Genomic DNA, 21,092 nt, shown 5'->3' with positions numbered 1-21,092 from the left:
TTTACCCCCGAGCGTATTACCCTGTGGAGAAAGCAATGGCACCCCACTCCAGTACTCTTGCCTGGAAAATCCCATGGACGGAGGCGCCTGGGAAGCTGCAGTCCACGGGGTCGCTAAGAGTCGTACACGACTGAGCGACTTCACTTTCACTTTTCATTTTCATGCTTTGGAGAAGGAAATGGCAACCCAATTCAGTGTTCTTGCCTGGAGAATCCCAGGGACAGGGGAGCCTGGTGGGCTGCCGTCCCTTGGGTCGCACAGAGTCGGACACAACTGAAGCGACTTAGCAGCAGCAGCAGCAGCAGCAGCAGCAGCAGCAGCAGCAGCAGCAGCAGCAGCAGCAGCAGCTATTGGCCTGTGCATTCCCACTTCTGGCTTTTCTAACGGATTGTGCAGGGCGTCGCATACAAATTTACAGAGCGTTTTGCCCTAATTTCAATATCTACCAGCAGCCACGATGAGGGGGCAGTGGGCTTTCCGCTGCAGTGGAGACTTAAGCGCTGCAGCACACCAGAGTTCAAGGGCACGGCGGCCGCAACTCCTGTCCCGGGCCAGTACAGGCGGGCGGCCTCCACACACGGAAGGCTCCGCGAGGCAAAGGCCTGGAAGCGCAAGCCCGGGAAGAACGCAGGTCTGGAGGTCCAGTCCCGCGTTTCACCCCTTCAGATCTTGTTTTCTCTCCAGCAAAGGGAGGGCGGTGAGGGCAATCGATGAAAACGCACGGATCCAGGCAGGCGCCTGAACTCAGGTAGCGACCACGCCCGCTGCCCGGAATTGCGGGGCGCGGAAGGAGCAGGAGAACGGCTGGAACCCGCGCCCCGTCCGAGTACGGGATGCGCCGCGCCGGGGCTGGGGGCGGGCCCACGGCGATTGGTGGCCAGTCCTTCGCCGCCGGCCAATGGGCGGCAAGGGCGTCCGCGGGGGGCGGGGCAGCAGGCGCATCTTAAGCTCTGTGACGCGTCGCCGTCGCCGCAGCTGATCCTTGGACGCCGCGTGTCCCCGTGCTGGCCTTGGAGGTGCCGCCAGGTATCCGTGCGGGGGGCCGCGGGGCCCGGGCCGGAGCTTGGGAAGGGGTCGGGCGCCCGGGGCCGGGCCGGGGCGGGGCGAGGCGGGCGTGAGCGGCTCGGGTCCCAGGTTGCGGGGAGCGCGCGGAGGGGGCGCGCTGGGCCTCCACCCGGAGGGCAGGCTCCGCCTGCGCAGAGGCTTTGCGCAGCGGGCCCCGGACTCCCGGGGCATCTGGGGCGCGGAGAGGGGGGTGGCCCGGAGAGCCGCCGGCCCGCGCGCAATCCGGGCGGGCAGGGCGCGGCGCATCCCGGCCCAGAGGCAGGAGGACAGAGAGGGAGGCTGTGGATGTGGCACCTCCGCCTGCCAGAGCGGGCGGAGCCGGGCGTGCCGGCGCTCCGCCCCGCCCTCCCCGGCCTGCAGTCCCCCCAGCCCGCGCCGGCGCCCCAGGGTCCCTGCGGCTAGGCCTGGAGCCTCTCGGGCGCCTTGGGGGTTTCCTGGAGGAGGCCTTTTAGGGCGCCGGCGCGCGGGGCGGGTCGCATTCTGGATACGCGGGACTGCTCGGTAAACCCACGGAGTTTTGCCTACAAGAGTGGGACGCGCCGACTCTTGTTGAGAAGGGATCGGAGCCCACCCGGGCAGCTCTGGGGGCCCCTGTACTACCTGCCCATCTCCTCCCCTCCCATAACCTATCTCCTTTTCTCCTCCAGCCTTTGTTCAAGTAAGTCATCAGGCAGGTAGAGCCTTACCGTAGCGTTCAGGTTAACTGCGTGATGTCAAGGGGTTGGGGTCCACCGGACTTTGAGCACGAAGACGTCATCGTTCGGGTTTCTTCGCCAACGGTGCTGAGCATTTAATACATTCTGGTTGAATTGAGTGGGACACCTGTACTCAGTGACCTAGTCTCCTCCCTTTGTTACCGTATCTCTTACCTTCTTGAGGTTCAGTTTTCACCTCTGAAAAGGTGATAAATTAAGGGGGGGAAGGAGAAGTGACTTTGGAATGAAGTGGCTTTAAGAAATTACTTCCTTCTCAGTCTCTTCTTCGGAGTTTTAAGAGTTTCTATAGGGAAACTAGTTCTCTCCATTGGAACCTGGAACTGTTCTTTAGGTATGTAATACGCGCTCTTCATCTTAATCCTCTGGAAACAATGGGCTTCTTTCATTAGAATATCCTGGTTCTGTCTTAAGAAAATCTAGTTCCTGACTGTAACAGCCTGGTGGGAAAGTAAAATCTTTTAGTGAGGTTTAAATAGTACAGCTTACTGTTTTGGGTTTGCAGTTTTTCATGGTGCTCAAGATTAGTTTTCCATCTGCTTCCCAAAAGACCCAGTATAACTTGGAATGGTAAAACTTCTGAAAAAGACTTTTTTTTTTTCCTCAAAGAGGCTGTATTTTTATTTCCACCCATACTCTGCTTTTATTACAGTAACTTGTGGGCATAGTTTACGCCCTTTACTGAGTTCCCGGGGATGGGTGAAATCCACATTTAAAGATAGTGTTGTTGGGGGAGGGAGAGGGTGGGATGATTTGGGAGAATGGCATTGAAACATGTATACTATCATGTAAGAAACAAATCACCAGTCTATGTTCGATACAGGATACAGAATGCTTGGGGATGGTGCACGGGGATGATCCAGAGAGATGATATGGGGTGGAAGGTGGGACGGGGGTTCAGGATTGGGAACTCATGTACACCCGTGGCTGATTCATGTCAATGTATGGCAAAACCAATACAGTATTGTAAAGCAAAATAAAAATAATAATTAAAAAAAATAAAATAGTGTGAGTGCTAAAAATAAAAATAATAAAGATAGTGGTGAGTGGATTTTGGAGGTGTGTGGAGGGTGTGACCTAACTGAGCCAGTACATTTTCAGTAGTAACAGCTTAAGGTGTTTGCCAGTGACGCACTTGAGTTGACTCTGAGCCAGATTACGTAAAAAAAACAAAAAAACAAAAACCCAACAAACCCCTAAACTTTTGTTGGCTGAACTTTCCAAAAAGGACTGTATTTGTGAATGGTTGCCTAAAGAAAAGTAAATATTTGACAAAAGTAGTAAAACCAAACTCTTCCCCCAGTGGAATATTTTAATCGGCTTTCTGATGAATTCATGCTGGTTTTTCTTTTAGAATGATCTTTAAAAATAGTACTTCATGCTGCTGCTGCTGCTAAGTCGCTTCAGTCGTGTCTGACTCTGTTCTAACCCATAGACGGCAGCCCACCAGGCTCCCCCGTCCCTGGGATTCTCCAGGCAAGAATGCTAGAGTGGGTTGCCATTTCGTTCTCCTAGAACTCTTCAGAATGCAGCCTTTTATGGAATTCTATTTTAGGTATGTTCTAATGTAGATAGGATGGATTGGATTGGTCTAATAATAGCTTGAAGGACCTTGTTAATTATGTGTTTTACTGAAAATATTCAGTATTAAAGTTTTTGTTGTCAATAACTCTTGTTCTCTTCTCCAGGAGCCTAGGTTAAATGCACAGCCTGGAGTGAGCTGATCTAATGAAGGGAACTCTTGATGAAAAGATTTTTCTTGATGATGTCATACTAGCCTCCTCTTAGACTCTGCTCCATCTTTTGGTGAAGGTGAAGTCGCTTAGTCATGTCTGATTCTTTGCGACCCTGTGGACTTTACTGTCCATGGGATTCTCCAGGCAAGAATACTGGAGTGGACTGCCATCCTTTAGGAGTTGGTGATTTAACTGTCTGCCTGGAGGGCATTGCTATTTGTCTGTCTTGATTCCCTCTTAAGTCTTAAGTCTGTTTAGGAATGACCTCATTCGTTTGACAGATAAGGAATGCCCGAACCTAGGCTAGGTTCTGGGAATGCAGAGTGAATTTTAAGACATAGTTACTGTCTTTTTAAGGAGTACAGGCATGAAAGGAGTACTGTCTTTTTTAGGTGGACAGGCATGAAAACAAGTGTCTTGAGGTGTTAGAACAACTGTGACAAAAATCTGCAGAGGTCCTAGGCATCATAGAAGGTCTGATGTGGTAAATTCAGTAGGGAAGTGTGAAAGGGAGCTAAGATGTATAGTATTTATTCATAGAAACAAGATAAAAATGTCAGTGATTATCACAGAAGTATGGAATTTCAGGTAATTTTCTTGTGTTCCTTATTTTTTATCAATAGAAACAAACTTTTAGAAGAAAAGAGCTCCAGTTTTAAAAAAGAAACCCTGGCACAGTTGACTCTTTTTTTTTTTAATGTTGCAGAGATTAACTAATTTCCCTGTTAATTTAAAGCAAGAAGGAACTATTAATAATTGGTCATTTTGTGCTAAGTTCGGTGCTTTAATGTTATCTCATGTAATCCTCAGTAATGGCCTTGAGTGGCTTCAACTTCATTTTGCAAGTGGGGACATTGAAGCTAAAAAAATGGACAAAATCATCCAAATAAAGTTACTCTTAAGAGCCCAAGCTAGAATTTAAGTCCTGATTTTCAACTCTGAGGACCTTATGGTCCACTCTTCTGGTTTTCCAAGCCTTTTTGGAAGAGGAAATTGTTGATGCTGGCTATTTTTAAGCCCATCTTAATTCTCCTCTAATATTTCTTACGTTGTGCCAAGCACAGTAACTTGAACACAGAAGGCTTTTTAATAGAAATGTGCTTAGAGGATCCTAGTACATGTGATGCATTGAACAGCGGGGCTTTTACCAGTTGAATTAAATATTCAGAGTTCATCTTTAAAAACCTTAAGCATGAGTATTAGTAATGTTTTGGATGTTACTGTTAGTAAGTTGTAGTTATGAACTTGGCATGTAAATGGATATTTTGTCCCATTTCTTTTGTGAATGAGCTGAACAAATGACTTGTATAAAAGGAAAATGTTCAGTTTAGATAATTTCAAAGATTCCTTTCTTACAATATTCCTGTTTAGAGAGGTTTTAGTATTTTTTTTTTAATACCCCTGCCCCCCCACCCTGGCCCCGATACACAGACACACACACCTGGCTTCTCAGGTGGTTCTAGTGGTAAAGAACCTGCCTGGATAATGCAGGAGATGTGAGTTCAATCCCTGGGTCGGGAAGATCCCCAGGAGGAGGGCACGGCAACGCACTTCGGTATTCTTGCCTGGAGAATCCCATGGCCAGAGAAGCCTGGTGGGGCTACAGTCCATGGGATGGCAAAGAGTTGGACATAACTGAAGTGACTTAGCAAGCACCTCTTTTTTTGGGGGGGAGGGGAGGGCCTTCTGCCTCTTTTTTGGGGGCCCTACCCGTGCAGCATGCAGTAATCTTTGTTCCCTGACCAGGGATCGAACCCGTGCCCCCTGCATTGGGAGGGCAGAGTCTTAGCCACTGGACCACCAGGGAAGTCCTTATGAATGTAGTTCTTGATCATTAGGAAGCATGGAAAATACAGAACAGTGGAAAGGTAACCATAGTGAACTTCCTTGGGTATATTTTTTGTAGAGTTGAACACCGTATATATGATTGTATTATTTTTTCGCTTAAACATATCATAAAACATCTCCATGTCATTGAAAACTAATTATTTTAAATAGCAATATGCTATTATGTGATTATGTTGAACTGTTCTCATATCGTTGAATGTCTTTTATTAATGAATGTTTCACCACATCCCTGAGTGTTGCTTTAGGATCTGATCTTGAGAGTGAAATTAGTGGTCTGAGAGCACAAACACTTCTAAGGCTTTTATTCTAGTTACAGTTCTTTTCAGAAAGTGTTTCAGTTAAAAGTATATCTAAGTAGCACTGTGTTTTTTTGTTATTTTGATCAAGACAAAAGTTAACGTGTTGTTCTTTAGAAAAAAAAAAAATTCTTTATTTATCTGGCTGTTAGTTTCGGCATGCAAACTCGTAGTTGTAGTCTATGGCTACATGACCAGGGATCAAACCCAGGCCTTCGGCATTGGGAGCACGGTCTTACCACCTGACCACTAGGAAAGTACCTCGTTTTGACTTTTTAGTTGGTCAAACAGCACTAATTCTGAGTCTCTACTCAAGCAATAGAGTTGAAAATCAGTGTTTTAGACTTAGCATTTTGGGGAATTTCTGTCTAGTATAACTAGAATTTTTGCTGTTTTTGCTAATGGCTATCTCCCACGAATGATTCTTATATAATTTTTTTTTTATTGTTGTTAAGACATATTTCTTTGAAATAAGATCTGCTAGAAATTAGGGATCTTTTCCTTCAAAAAAAAAAAAAAAAAGAGAGAGATGCACTTATGCTTATAATTATGCATTTTATTTCAGGAGTCATTGGACCTTCTGAAGACGTCCCTGGATCTCGGGTTAAAAATCCTTGTTGTAATCTCAGCTGTGGGAGGACAGGCTAGTTGGTGAGTCTTGGCACACAAAGTGCTGGATTTTAGCACATTCCTGAACATACCAGATTTAACGGCTAGTGCCAAGTTGAAAGCAAAGCAAGCCAAGTTCCAAGTATTAGCTTTTGCTAATTGGGCAGCTCCAACTGAATGCTGGAGATTTGCATGGCCTGACTTGTCATTAATAGATTTCTCTTGAAACATGACGTAACTGGTCATTTTTAAAAAGCATAGGCATATTAAGTATGCCTGGCGTTGGCAACTTTGCATTAATCTTGAAATGTATCTTTAAAAAGCATGCCCCCCTTCCCTGCCATGATTGCTCTGGATTGTCCCCAATTTCCTTGTTATTATTCTTAGTTACTTCTACGGCTCAGTCTGTACTCAGTCTGTACGTTGCGGCTTGTCATGACTGTTAACGATACAGTTGGCTACAAAGCCAGCTGCAGCACTGGTGGGGTGAGAGCAGCGATGACATTGGAATATATAAATAGATGGTCAGTAAATGTCAATTTGCTCATGATATTTAGGATTTATTACTCAACTTCTCAGCTTGTAGTTTGAGGCGCTTTAGCTCCTCGTTGCTTTTTTCTCCTTCAAACAGTTGCTTTTGTGGTGAAGCTTTTTTGGAGGGGCATTAATTTCACAGAAGCAATCATCTTAGCAGAGTAGATGGTTTCTTTTGGGAGCTCTAACCTTTCCTCTCATACATTGTTTTGTTGTGTTTTTGGTCTGTTCCTCTTAATGTAAAAGCTCTTCAAAGGCTATTTGTTAGAAATTGCAAAACTTTTTCCCCCATCTTCGTTTGTGATTATTTTAACCCAGAGATGTTTTGGATAATTGTGGCTAAATAATAGATTTGACTTCTTTTTTTGGTCACCATGAAGCGTGTGGAATCTTAGTTCCTGAAGCAGGGATCAGACCCGTGCCCCCTGAATCCCTGTATTGGTTTTAACCACCGGAGTGTTTTTAACCACTGTACCACCTGGGAAGTGCCTCAGATTTTACCTTTTGTAGTTTCTGTCTTTCCTGCATTAAACTTAGAAAGCCCTTCCCTTCCCCTAAGGAATCACTTTTCCACCCTACCGCTATTACTTTTACTTTAGGATGGTCTCTGCTCCCTTTGTGGAAACCAGATTCTTCCCTAATTTCCTCACTCCTTGCAGGAGGACCAAGCTGGTATGCAAAGTCGTTCTCGGTGCCTCTGTCCCTGCCCCCAGGATCTCTAGCCTTCCTGCCCTCCCCGCCCCCACCGCAGGGCAGCCAGCATCTCTGATTTGGTTTCTGCCTTTGGTCTCACACCCCCGCATAAATACCTTTCAAATGGTGGCTCAGCTCTTTCTGAGCCTGTGCTGTTCAGCCTTGCCTGACTGCCTCGAGCTTGTCAGGTGGTACAGAAGGGTGTTTGGGGAAAAGTAAAAGCATCTACTTTGCACCGCTCTTCCCTGTTCTCGTGGACTTCTAGCCTCGAGCACTTTGTGCTTGTGTGCGTCCTTTGGAGTTTATTTACTTGTGTATCCACTCGTTTGTCCTGTTGCTCTTCAAGTTCCCCAAAGGCAGGAGTCAGGTGTTCTCTCTTTTTTTTGTTTTTGGTTTTTTCATTTTATTTTTTCAATTAAAAAATTTTTATACAGTTTTATTTTTTTTATTTGTATGATATGACTTTCTCCATCTTTTTATTTTTAATTTTTGTCTTTTTATACAATTTTAAAATGTTGCTTTCCACTTGCAGTTAAGACCTCTGTTCTCTCTTATTTTGCTGATTCTTTGGCGAGCGCTCCAAGTATATAGTTGATGAGTAGACATCCACCCACCCTGCGAAGTGTCTTACTCTTTATGCCTTCTGTTTTCTTTGGACAGGTCGGTGATATTCCCACTTGAGGACATCATGCTTTCCAAACTAGCGCGTTTGCAGACTGTTGCTGGCCTTGGTCGTGGAGTTCATTCTTCAGTGGCTTCTGCTACATCTGTTGCAACTAAAAAAACCGTTCAAGGCCCTCCGTCCTCTGATTACATTTTTGAACGGGAATCTAAATATGGTGCCCACAACTACCATCCTTTACCTGTAGCCCTGGAGAGAGGGAAGGGTATGTTTTCACCCTTTCCACCACCCCCAATTATTTGCTTTACCTTTTTGTAAAACTTGCTATTATATTTTCTCACTGTACATTTTTCCAGAGGCATTTAATTTCTGTACTGCCGGCATGATTAATTCAACATCTCTTGAGTCTCCAGTGCTTGCTGTGTTAGGTGCTGCGGGGAATGCAAGGTCATGATGGACCTGCCAGGAGGAAATGTATAATACACGAGTAAAGTACTATAATATTGTTGTCACTTTTTTTCCCTTTAACTTTTATTTTGGTGTAAAAAGCTGCCACAGTAGCACTAGAATTTCTCTTTTGTTTCTCTTCACCCAGATTTCCCAAGTCCCTTTTTTTTTTATTGCACTTGCATAATCATCTTTGTCCAGAACACACATGTTTTTTTCCTTGAACCGTTTGAGAGGAAGTTGCAGACATGCTTCTTTACCCCCAAATGTTTGTGCTTTTTCTGAAACACAAAGACTGTCTTACATAACAAAGTGTAATTCTCAAAATCAGGAAATTCACGTTGGCACAGCACTGCGCTCTAATCTACAGGCCTGATCCAGGTCTCGCTTGTCCTGTGTAGCAGAAGAAAACGTCAGACCATGGGTTGCCTTTGGTTTTCTAGTCTAATCCAGAATAATTCCTCAGTATTTGGCTTCTTGACCTTGATATTTTTGCAGAGTACAGGCCAAAAATTTTTAGCATGAACCTCCATTTGGGAATGACTGGTAAGGTGTAAAAAATTTTACTCCCACTTTTAGCATCCGTTAATGATTCTTGTCTGAATAAATGATTACTGATTGTTGCCAAATGGTGATTTAATCCATATTTTGAAATAACAGCCATCATCAAATCGAGCTGAAATTTATTACTTAGCTCTGGGCCAGAAGCTAATACAGTCATTTGCCTATATGTTTTTTTGATTTGGGACCAGTACTGTAATAAATAAAGCTCCTTCTGAACAGATGAAAATCTAGGTTTATATTTTACCAATTTGTAAACCTACAGTAGCAGAGCATGCACTCTAGAATCTGACTGGGTTCAAGTCCTGGTTGCATGCATGCCAGCTTGGGCTAGTTATAATCTAAGCATCTACTTCTTACCTCTGTAGTGTAAAGATGGTGCACATATAGAGGGTTTTTGATGAGATAAAGGACAAAAGCACCTTTAAGTATGTTAAGTACATGGCAGAAATTAGGTGAGCCCCTAATATATTTTAATATCTATGGTCAGCTTAAAAAAATTGTTATAAAATGTACATAGCATAAAATGACTGTTTTAACCAGTGTTTAATTCAGTGGCATTGAGTACATTTATAATGTTGTCCATCTGTCACCATTACCTCGTTCTAGAACATTTTTCATTATCCCCCGAGGAAGCCCCACACATTAAACAGTCACTCCCCATTGCTTCCTCCCCTAGAGCCTGGCAGCTACTCATCTGCTTTTCGTTGCTACAGACTTGCCTATTCTAGATGTTTCATATGTAAATGGGGACAGACAATATGTGACCTATTTCACTTAGCCCCATGTTTTAGCGTGAGTTAGTATGTATCGCTATTTATGCTTGAATTAAGTTCTCCAATTTATGGAGATAGATACCATGTGTGTGTCCATTCATCAGCTGATGGACATTTGGGTTATTTCCACCTTTTGGCTATTTCAAATAACACCTTTCTGTTTGAACACCTGTCTTCCACTTCGAGGCGCTGGGTTGCAGGTCATACAGCATTTTATGTGTCATGTTAACTGGTGAGGAGCCCCCAAGCTGTTTTCAACAGCTCTTGCACCACTTTACATTCCAACTAGTTACATATACGAGTTTCAGTTTCTCCACATCCTTGCTAATTCTCATTTTCCTTTTTAAGAAGTGATAGCCATCCCAGTGGTAGTAAGTGCTACCATTGTGGTTTTGGTTTGCATTTTTCTCTAATGACTAACTCAACAAGGTATACAAGCCAATTAGGGCTTCCCTGGTGGCTCAGAGGGTAAAGCGTCTGTCTGCAATGCTGGAGACCCGAGTTCAGTCCCTGGGTCAGGAAGATCCCCTGGAGAAGGAAATGGCAACCCACTCCAGTATTCTTGCCTGGAAAATCCCATGGACTGAGGAGCCTGGTGGGCTACAGACTGTTGGGTCACAAAGAGTCGGACACGACTGAGTGACTTCACTTCACTAATGACTAATGATAGCATCATTTCATATGCTTGTTGGTCATTTGAATATCTTGTTTGGAGAAATGTCCATTCAAGTTCTTTGCCTTCATTTTTTTTTTTTTTTTTTTTGGCCGTGCTATGCAGCTTGTGGGATCTTAGTTCCTCCACCAGGGATTGAACCTGGAGCTCTTGGCAGTGAAAGTGTGGAATCTTAACCACGGGACTGCCAGGCAGTTCCATTTGCCGTTTTTTAATTGGCTTGTATACCTTGTTGAGTTGTAGGAGTTCTGGATAGTAGATCCTTCCTAAATAGATGAGTGATTTGGAAGTATTTGTTTTCATTTTGTTGGTTTTTACAGTCAATTAATCGTAATTTTTATGTTTGTGTAACTTCTTCCTTTAAATTCTAACTTTAGGAATTCTCTGGTGGCCTAGTGATTAGGATTTTGGGCTTCACTGACGTGACCTGGGTTTAATCCCTGGTCAGGGAACTGAGAATGCCACAAGCGTCATGGCATGGCAAAGAAAAAAAAGGAAGAAAAAAAAAATCCAGCCTTAAATGATAAACAGGTTTCCAGGAATAAAGGTTTTACTCTAGAGTTTATAAAATCTTTTCATGTTATTGCTGTTTTTATTAAATGTGTAATTTGATTCTGGACAGATAAAATATAATTCCATATAAACCAAAGTTTATTATGCTTGAGTAAAAATATACCTTAACCACAATTCTCTGTTAACTAGAGGTCCATACATAGGTATTCAGAGGGCTGACTAGCAGTCTTAATCTTTGAAGGTTATATAATTTAGTGATTTTTCTAAAATTATTTTTCTTACGTTTTAGGCATTTACGTATGGGATGTTGAAGGCAGAAAATATTTTGACTTTCTGAGTGCTTACAGTGCTGTCAACCAGGGGCATTGTCATCCAAAGATTGTGGATGCTTTGAAAAGTCAAGTGGACAAGTTGACCTTAACATCTAGGGCTTTCTACAATAACGTGCTTGGTGAATATGAAGAGTATGTTACTAAACTTTTCAACTACCACAAAGTTCTTCCTATGAATACAGGTAAAACATTTTCTTTTTTTTTGGTAAAAATAGCCAAGAAAATCTTCTTGTTTTCTGGTAATTTAAAACATTTTTTAAAACTGATATTTTAAAATGTTCTCTTGGGTAGGAGTGGAGGCTGGAGAGACTGCTTGCAAGCTTGCTCGTAAATGGGGGTATACTGTCAAGGGGATCCCGAAATACAAAGCAAAGATTGTTTTTGCAGGTATGTAAAATTCAGCGTTAACTGCTATGATTGGAACATAAAATTGTTAGTTACTATTTTAACTTATGATGAGATATTGCAAATGTATTTGTCTCATATATGTTATATCAAGGCTTCCCAGGTGGTACTAGTGGTAAAGAACCCGCCTGCTAATGCAAGAGGCCTAAGAGACGCAGTTTCCCTTCCTGGGTTGGGAAGATCCACCGGAGAAGGAAGTGGCACAGGAGCCTGGTGGGCTACAGTCCAAAGCGTCTCAGAGTCGGACGTGACTGAAGTGACTTAGCCATGCATGATACATTGAATGTTGCATAAGAATTGAGAGATTTCCTTTTCTTGGGTTCATTTCCAAGTATTTCTTGGATGCTCCTATAACTCCCTACCCCTCCCTCCCTAGAGTGAGTGACCATGTGATTTATTTCCCATCTGCTTATCTGATTTTTTTCATAGCAGTTTTCTGGTTAATGAGACAGTTTTGCTGATGGAAGCATCATACAAAAATGTTGCAGCAGTTTTGTGAGGTTGTTGAGGTTGGGTTATGTTCATGTAGGGTCACGTCCTAGGTATGATACGAAGTTTGAACCTTAATGTTTCTCAAACACTATGAGATATTATTGTGCCATGTTGTTAAAAGCTGTTGGACGAGCAGGGCTGGCATTGCCCCGATACATTTCTGCGATGTTTAAGAGGAGTGACTCATATACTGAGCAGGGAGACCAACAGTTAATTCAGATTATTGATTTGGTCTGACTTTGGGATAGGTTCTGACTTTTTCTTTTCTAAAACTTTGATTTTAATTTTTCAAAACATATATGGAGAAATTTGTTGCTGCACACGGTTGGGATTCTTTCTTGTGACGGTTGAAATCATGAAAGACTTTGCCTTGTGAACACACGTAGCTGAATTATAAGCCCCATAATACAGTAGAATCTAGGGTTCATCCGATGGCCAGCCAAAGTTGCTGTCTGGGGAGGGGACGGTGACCAATTCCTGTTTCTGAAGAACGTCTCTGCCCAGCTCTCTAATCTGCCATTTTGGAGTCTCATGCCTTTAGTTGTAAGGCAACATAACTGTCTCTTGCAAACAAAAATGGCCTTTCTGGTGACTTTCCTCCTTACAGACCGTGTCCAGTCTCTCTCATGTTAGCACAGGGCGCAAAGATGTTTCTCCCAGGCATTGAGAGAAATCAGTAGGAAGAGATGGAGGACTGTGCCCCAGCTGCAGTCCCTTATTCAACAGGGTAAGCTGTAGGGAGTGAGCCTGCTGAGGCTGATGGCGGAGAGCAAGTAGGCTATTGGCACACTTTGTCTTAAACAAGCCTGGGCAGAATCAATAATGCTGTTGCTTGTGGACAAGTCAAGTAGGGATTACTCATAGCTGAGAGAGGCTCTTCAGGGGTTGTGCTGAAGGATGCTATGAAGCCAACTTGGAATAATTCAGTTCAGTTCAGTCTCTTAGTCATGTCTGACTCTTTGCAACCCCATGGACTGCAGCATGCCAGGCCTCTCTGTCCATCATCAACTCCCAGAGTTACTCAAACTCGTGTCCATTGAGTCGGTGATGCCATCCAACTATCTCATCCTTTGTCGTCCCCTTCTCCTCCTGCCCTCAGTCTTTCCCAGCATCAGGGTTTTTTCAAATGCGTCAATTCTTTGCGTTAGGTGGAGTTTCAGCTTCAGCATCAGTCCTTCCGATGAGCACCCAGGACTGATCTCCTTTAGGATGGACTGGTTGCATCTCCTTGCAGTCCAAGGGACTCTCAAGAGTCTTCTCCAACACCACAGTTCAAAAGCATAATTCAGCACTGGGTTAATTGAGTTGCTGCTGGCAGAGGGGGGGTGAGAAGACATTTTTTTTAAAAGCGGGAGAACCTCTAAGCCTCTCTTACTCTAGTTTGTTTCTTTTCTTCCTTGAATTTAATCACATTGAAGTTACCTTGTACATTTGCTTCACTGGTTTCTGTCCTGGTATGTCTTCCCTAATAGCATAGAAGCTCCTTGGGGGCAGGGAGCTTGCCAGCCATCATTCTATCCCCAACACCTAGAGCAGTGCCTGACATTATTAATCAGTCTTCAGATTACTAATGAAACAAATTAATGGGTAAAAATTGTTCCTGAATAAAGGTCAATGTCTGTCTTCTAGTGCATAATAGCTTATAACACTACAAAGGCAAATTGAAAGTTTTCAGACTGCCTGAGGATGTTTTATCCAAATGAAATGTAAAATTCATTCTGTAGAATAGTTAGCCTGTACCATTGGATTTTTAAAAGGAGAAGTACAGATTCTCTATGAAGGATAGTTGTTTTTTTCATGTCACTATCATAAATGTGTCTAGAAAAATTGTCTCTAGAAAAACACGTATTGAATGCTTCGGTTTTTAGGGTTTGGGATTATTGAAAGAAAAGACAAATGTCTCTCCTCAGGGGCTATGCTTTGTATTATAGTTGGGAGACTCAATAGAGCTGTCCAGGAACTAAGATCCCACAAGTATTGAGCACTGTGGCCAGGAAAACAAAAAGCTTTCTGGAGTATTTTTGGGGAATCGTGAAATTAACTTCGGGGGTTTGTTTGAAAAAAATGACTGTTTATTTCTTCTTTCTAGCTGGAAACTTCTGGGGTAGAACATTGTCTGCTATCTCCAGTTCCACTGACCCAACCAGTTATGATGGTTTTGGACCATTTATGCCGGGTTTTGAAATCATTCCATATAATGATCTGCCTGCCCTTGAGGTACTTCACCTAGTATCATGGTCCTTTAGCTCATAGTATATAGAACCTGTATTTGTTCAATGTATGAATTGAAAATAGACATCTGATTGTACCGAGAGTCATACATCTCATAACTTATGTTCCAGGCCGAGATTCACACTGTTCTCTGTAATGATCAGTTAGTTTCTAACATGTGGAAACCAGGTTCCATGGCCTAATCCTAACTGCCAACTAACCGTTAGATTTGTCTCCTACATAAATATTAACTTGAGTATTACCTATTAATTACTTTAATAGACAAAATTAGTGAGTTTTCAGCCAGCTTTTTAAAATTATGAAGTGGAAGACTTGTAAAATAAAAAGATACACTTTTAATGTATCTAATGGCGTTTTAAAAGGCCATTTTCACTAGCTTTTATTTGCAGTACATTTGAGTATTATATTAGAAAATACAGGATAGAGTAGCTTAAAGCTGAGGTATTTGGAGCTTTTTAATTGTAATTGTCAGAAAAGTTGTGCTTGGAAGTCAGAATATAAGTTAGTGTGAAAACTTAATTTGCACCCTTACTCTTACGGGAAAACGTGTGTTGTGTGACTTAAGATTTCCAAATAGATTTGAAAGGAAGTTACTAAGAACATACTCATGCTGTTTCCCTAGCGTGCGCTTCAGGACCCAAACGTTGCCGCATTCATGGTGGAACCAATCCAGGGTGAAGCGGGCGTTGTTGTTCCAGATCCAGGCTACCTCGTGGGCGTCCGCGAGCTCTGCACCCAGCACCAGGTCAAAGCTGCCCACTTGCCTGCCTCACTTAGGGTTTGGCCGATAGGATAAGCTCAAAGATTGCATCACCTTTCCACTAGAAGGAGGCTTCATTTTAAGAGCCTCCGAACTTTCTGGGGCTGATAGAACTTTCCAGCAGCAGGCTGCAGAGAAGCTGACTTTACCGGCTGGGCCCTGGTGGACCCTCAGCCCAGCTCCTTCCTCTTCCCCAGCAGCCTGTGCTTGGATTCTTCTCAAAGCCTTTGTCGTATCCCTTTGCTCCAGAATTTAAGCTCTACCACTCTTCCACCAAACTAGTAAATATTAATAAGAAGTACATATTAACAAATGGTTGTGAAATAAGCATAGAAATCTGTTCCCAGAGAGTAGTTCTATTCAGAAACCCTCCACAAAACCCTCACTTTGCATACCTGCGCTTCCACTGTGTAGAACAGTGCAGAGTGGGCCTGTGGGGACAGGGTGGCCTGCACTGTTGAAGTCATGTGGGTAATTAAAATGTTTTCACAAATCTGAGGGGATGTCAGAATGACAGATTTGTGCAGGAAAGAGTAAAATAAAGATAAGTATTTCGCTGTGGAAATAATTGACTATTTTCATATGCTATTTTCATCTATGTTATTTTGTTGTTTTCCAATAGGTTCTGTTTATTGCCGATGAAATACAGACAGGCTTAGCCAGAACTGGGAGATGGCTGGCTATCGACCACGAAAATGTCCGACCTGATATTGTCCTTCTAGGAAAGGCACTTTCTGGTGGTTTATACCCTGTAAGTTGAATGCTTAACCACTCTTTGTATTTTCCCTATTCTCATGAATCCCTGAGATATTTTTATATTACCGACTGTGCCTTTCTGAGGGTTTGGTTTTACTTAGTGTGGTTTATAGACATAGGTCACCTGGAATACGTATGATAAAAACATTTCAGAGTTCCATGGTTAACCCCACTTAGTTTAACTGAAGAATTGAGTGTACCTTGGGTTTGCTCTACTTCGTTTATTTTGGATGGAACCATTTTATCTCCAGAGTACTCCTGTAGACGTCTCTGCTTTTTTCTCATAGTTTAGAAACATACTAATTGTTTAAAACCATTGACCGATTAATGCAGAGATTGGAAAAAATTAACGTTTAATTGTTAATCCTTTTCTCGGGTTTGCTGTTCAGAGCCAGCAATTGGTATGGATTAAAGGGCTCTGAATGTGTAATGCAGAGCATTGTTTTCTAAACAGTTAAAGGATTTCACCCTGAGAGTGGAAAGAATTCTAAATTATATCATTGCGGAAATAGCTTTCTTTTAGTTCCAGAACATTACTCTGCAACTGGAATGTGCCCAGCGTGCTTGGAACGTTAGGGCGTTCCTCATTCTGACGTGTGGCTCTTGTTGGTTGAAGCTTCATGTCAAATTTAATATCTGCTTCATAAATCTGTTTCTGTAAGAATAAGAGTGGTTCATCTGAGGAGAGACCTGGTCTGCGCTTAATTCCCTTTGGTCTTCCAGGTGTCCGCAGTGTTGTGTGATGATGAGATAATGCTGACCATTAAGCCAGGGGAACATGGCTCTACGTATGGAGGCAATCCGCTGGGCTGCCGGGTGGCCATCGCGGCGCTGGAGGTAAACCCTGATGGCCGCTCTCAGGAGAGCCAACCAGGCCCTCCGAAGGGGAGTCAGTCCTGAATGTTCATTGGAAGGACTGACGTTGAAGCTGAAACTTCAGTACTTGGGCCACCTGATGTGAAGAACTGACTCACTGGAAAAGACCCTGATGCTGGGGAAAGATTGAAGGCGGGAGGAGAAGGGGACGACAGCGAATGAGAGGGTTGGATGGCATCACTGACTCAATGAACATGAGTTTGACTGAACTCCGAGAGCTGGTGATGGACAGGGAGGCATGCTGCAGTCCACGGGGTCGCAAAGAGTCAGACGGGACTGAGCAGCTGAACTGAACTATATGGTAGCCAGTATCCTGGAGGTGGTGCTGAAGTGACTTTTAAGTCTAGGCTCATTGGTGTAGTAAGAAATGTTACAAGATTGCAGTGTATTACAGAACATGAAGTACAGAGAAGGACTGCGTGGGCTTCCCAAGTTTGCAGTCTCCCGGGGCTTTGGGCCTGCAGGTCCTGGCCTGTCCACCTAGAGCTCTCCCTCCGTGGCCAGGCTGGCCTGTGAACCTCTGGCTTAGCCCACGTGGTGTCTTATTATTGTCGTTAAAGCGGGGATTTGAACACTTTCAGACTTACTCAAGTGCCTACAAAAGGCATAAAATTATTATGTAATCTCCGAGGATGGACTTTTTAGGAGGGAAAAGAAGCCAAAGGAAATTCTATTGCAGTTAGAAAATGTGTTCAGCCCGTTGATTTATTTGCCTAAGAAGAAAATCTATCAGTTCCGTTAAACACATTTAATCCTCATTTTGCCACAGAATCAGATTAATGATGGGTTTTTGAATAAAGCAAGGCTCTGTCTGAGTGAGTGTCTGTTACGTGATGAGAAATTAAACTGGTATAGGCTTTGAAAAATAGAAGTGAAAGTTAAGTTACTCTGGTCTTTATCTGATCCTCTTCTTCTTTTGCTTATAGTTCACATTCCCCTCCAAAGAGCAACATTAAAAAACAGACAGTCTTTAATATATGTGTAATTTCTCTTGAAACATAGGTTTTGGAAGAAGAAAACCTTGCTGAAAATGCAGAGAAAATGGGTATCATCTTGAGAAATGAACTCATGAAGCTGCCTTCTGATGTTGTAACAACTGTAAGAGGAAAAGGATTACTGAATGCTATTGTTATCAGAGAAACCAAAGGTATGGAGACAAAACATTTTACAAGGTACTATTCTTATAGGAAAAGCTCAAAATGCATATGGTATTTTTTCCTCTGTTTGAAACTGGTGGCTGGCCTCCTATCTGCCAAGTTGTTGGCTCTGCCTAATACTCTTCTTGGGCTTTCCAAGTAGCGCTAGTGGTAAAGAACCTGTCTGCCAGTGCAGGAGACACAAGAGACAAGGATTCGACCCTGGGTCGGGAAGATCGCCTGGAGGAGGGCGTGGCAACCCACTCCAGTATCTTGCCTGGAGAATTCCATGGACAGAGGAGCCTGGTGGGCTATAGTCTGTGGTGTTGCAAAGCGTCAGCACATGACTGAGGCAACGTAGCACATACGCCTGCAGCACTCTTATAAAATGATTTATGTTAATGGTCCTAGAAATATAGCTGTTTCCTACAAGAAGGCACATTTGACTCATTTCACCTATGTATTCCTTCAAGTCATTTGTTATTCCGCCCTAGGTTATTTATACAGTGCTTGGAGAGTTGAGTTTGTTTTCTGTTAGGAAGACAGCACAGAGCACTTTGCAGTTTCCTCTCCGCTGTCCTTTCCTCCCTCAGTTTTGCAGATCAGTAGAGATAAGTAGGAGCAGCAGTAATAATAGGAATGATAATGGTGGTGTTGGTAATAAAAATAACCCCAGCTGCCACTTAACTGAGCATTTGGTGTTTAACCCATCATTTGTAACCCATAAGAGTTCCTGGCTGGATTTTCTTGCCATAACCCTTCCTTTTCAAAGCAATGGTTTTAACCTTGACTGCAATTTAGAATCACCTGGGGAGCTTTTTAACAAATTAATTCAAGCCTAGCCTCACTGCTGGAGAAGGCAATGGCAACCCACTCCAGTACTCTTGCCTGGAAAATCCCATGGGTGGAGGAGCCTGGTAGGCTGCAGTCCATGGGGTCGTGAAGAGTCAGACACGACTGAGCGACTTCACTTTCACTTTTCACTTTCATGCACTGGAGAAGGCAATTGCAACCCACTCCAGTGTTCTTGCCTGGAGAATCCCAGGGACAGAGGAGCCTGGTGGGCTGCCATCTATGGGGTCGCACAGAGTCGGACACGACTGAAGCGACTTAGCAGCAGCAGCAGCCTCACTGCACAGACTCTGATTTGATGGGTCTAGAGCGGGGCTCAGGCACTGATGGTGGCCCCTTTGGTGTTTCTGTTGCAATCAGGGTTTTGAGGATCCTGAGAGTCTAGTTCTGCCAGCTTAGGAAGCAAATCCAGTTTAGACACGTGCAATGGTCACTGGGTTTGAATGTTGCTTATTCTGTGGCTGTTAGTTATCTGTATCATACCTTACTTCTTTTATGCATTGGTTCCTCATATAATTAATTACATCTGCCTTAGCATGTTTTTTTGCTAGGTCAAAAACCCAGCAGAAACCATATCTGATCATACCATTCAAACCACTGCTGAAAAGTAACTTCATTTTTAAGAGTAAGAGCCAAAAGCAAGCTTGTAACTCAGAGCTGCCTTTCTTGAGTAGGTACTGGGAATTCTGTTTTTGCCAGGCTGCCCCGACCCCTGCAGGCTCCTTATCATTGATCAGCATACCCTTGATGGTTTTTCTTTACTAGATTGTGATGCTTGGAAGGTGTGTCTGCGACTACGAGATAATGGACTTCTGGCCAAGCCAACCCATGGCGACATCATCAGGTTTGCGCCCCCGCTTGTGATCAAGGAGGATGAGATTCTAGAGGCGGTGGAGATCATTAACAAGACCATCCTGTCTTTCTGAGGGTGGCGACAGTTTTCAGTGGCGCCTGGGAGCCAGCTGGAGACATGCAGTTCATAAAGCTCTGAGTTTCTGTGCTTAATGCAGGCATATTTCACTCCTCCATGTCAAAGGCTTTTTTAAGAAATATATATATATATGTTTTTCAGTTCATATATAACAGAATGACTTTTATAGACATGCAGTTTGCTATGTAACCTAACTAAGAGAATGTCCTGGCATCTTCTATTCGATTAAGTGTTTTTGTGCTTGTATTCTTTGTAAGCTGAGGTGCCTTTCTATATAGACAGCCTTTTAATCAAGCCCCTCAGCATAATTTATATACGTTTTAATAATTTCCTTGCTGGTACAAATGTTTGTATTTGAGAAAGTTATATTAGTATTGCCTGGAAGACTTGCTTAACCTCATAAAGTTGAATCATAATCATTGAATTTTAGCAAGGTGAATGATTAAGCTGACACAAGTCAACTCCATATTGGCTGGCACCAAGACGTATTCTGTGAACGTCATTACTTTGAATTAAGAATTAATGTCCAGTATTCCTAGATTATATTTTAAGTGTTCCATATAATTTGTAAAAAGTGTTTGTTTTCAGTGCATCTTTAAAATAAATCTCATGTCTGAAATGTCTATGTTAGGGACCAGTGCGTGGTTACTGCTGTGTTATCAGTTAACCTCACATTTTAAGCTCTCTGAGAATGTTTTTATTTGCTTCGTTTCTTGTGTTCTCTAAGAACATTTCAGTTTGTTTGGTAATCTCTAGAAAAAGAGACATTAGAAAAAGAAAGTTTCTTCCAGTACTCCTTATCTGCTTGCAAAATAACCGCTCTTTCCCATGTGTTTACTAGTACTTGCCATTTTTATTAAAGTATCCTTGCTATGCATGGTATTGTACAACTTTATTTTTTTACCTGTGCAGGGTATTTTGGATGCTTTTTTTACGTCGGTAGTTTTAAGTTTATCTCGTTGTCTTTGAGTTGATCTAAGAAAGAAATGGAAAATTTTATTTGAGCCAAACTGAGAATTATAACCCGGGAACAGCCTCTCAGAAGGCCCCGAGAACTGTTCCTCCCATTAGCAGTCAAAACACAGTTTTGCATATGTTTTTGGAGACTTGGTAACGCATTATGGACAGCTTACACAATCGGTTGAGTTACGGGTCATGGGTAATCTTGGCCCTTACAAGATTAAGAAGGAATGTGGGACTTCTGGTGGTTCAGCGACTTAAGACTCTGCTCTTG

General features: G+C 43.0%; 1 protein-coding gene across 3 annotated transcripts; it reads left to right on the top strand.

Annotated features, from left to right (window-relative positions):
• The first annotated feature begins 971 nt into the window (after positions 1–971).
• OAT (ornithine aminotransferase) lies at positions 972–20,735 on the top strand. 3 transcript variants are annotated; one of them, XM_060404574.1, is made up of 13 exons: positions 972–1,026; positions 3,214–3,333; positions 3,467–3,590; positions 6,224–6,309; positions 8,155–8,381; positions 11,376–11,600; positions 11,710–11,805; positions 14,405–14,532; positions 15,170–15,292; positions 15,930–16,058; positions 16,787–16,900; positions 17,942–18,086; positions 19,693–20,735. In XM_060404574.1, the coding sequence occupies exons 5-13, from the start codon at positions 8,183–8,185 to the stop codon at positions 19,851–19,853; spliced, it is 1,320 nt and encodes a 439-aa protein (XP_060260557.1). In that variant the 5' UTR covers positions 972–1,026; positions 3,214–3,333; positions 3,467–3,590; positions 6,224–6,309; positions 8,155–8,182; the 3' UTR covers positions 19,854–20,735. The 3 variants fall into 3 exon arrangements, with proteins under 3 accessions (XP_060260557.1, XP_060260558.1, XP_014958975.2); XM_060404575.1 differs by lacking the exon at positions 3,467–3,590; XM_015103489.3 differs by lacking the exons at positions 3,214–3,333; positions 3,467–3,590.
• Positions 20,736–21,092: the final 357 nt, after the last annotated feature.

The sequence above is a fragment of the Ovis aries genome, chromosome 22, assembly GCF_016772045.2.
Source record: "Ovis aries strain OAR_USU_Benz2616 breed Rambouillet chromosome 22, ARS-UI_Ramb_v3.0, whole genome shotgun sequence".
Classification (NCBI taxonomy): Eukaryota; Metazoa; Chordata; class Mammalia; order Artiodactyla; family Bovidae; genus Ovis; species Ovis aries.
The sequence above is the reverse complement of the archived record's forward strand: the minus strand, read 5'-3'. Positions and strand labels throughout refer to the sequence as shown.

Excerpts from the sequence above, each read along its gene's own strand:
- OAT (XM_015103489.3), top strand. The coding sequence starts at position 8,183 with ATGCTTTCCAAACTAGCGCGTTTGCAGACTGTTGCTGGCCTTGGTCGT. Across the intron at positions 8,382-11,375 it reads AGCCCTGGAGAGAGGGAAGG|GCATTTACGTATGGGATGTT; the intron begins GTATGTTTTCAC and ends CTTACGTTTTAG. Across the intron at positions 11,601-11,709 it reads AGTTCTTCCTATGAATACAG|GAGTGGAGGCTGGAGAGACT; the intron begins GTAAAACATTTT and ends TCTCTTGGGTAG.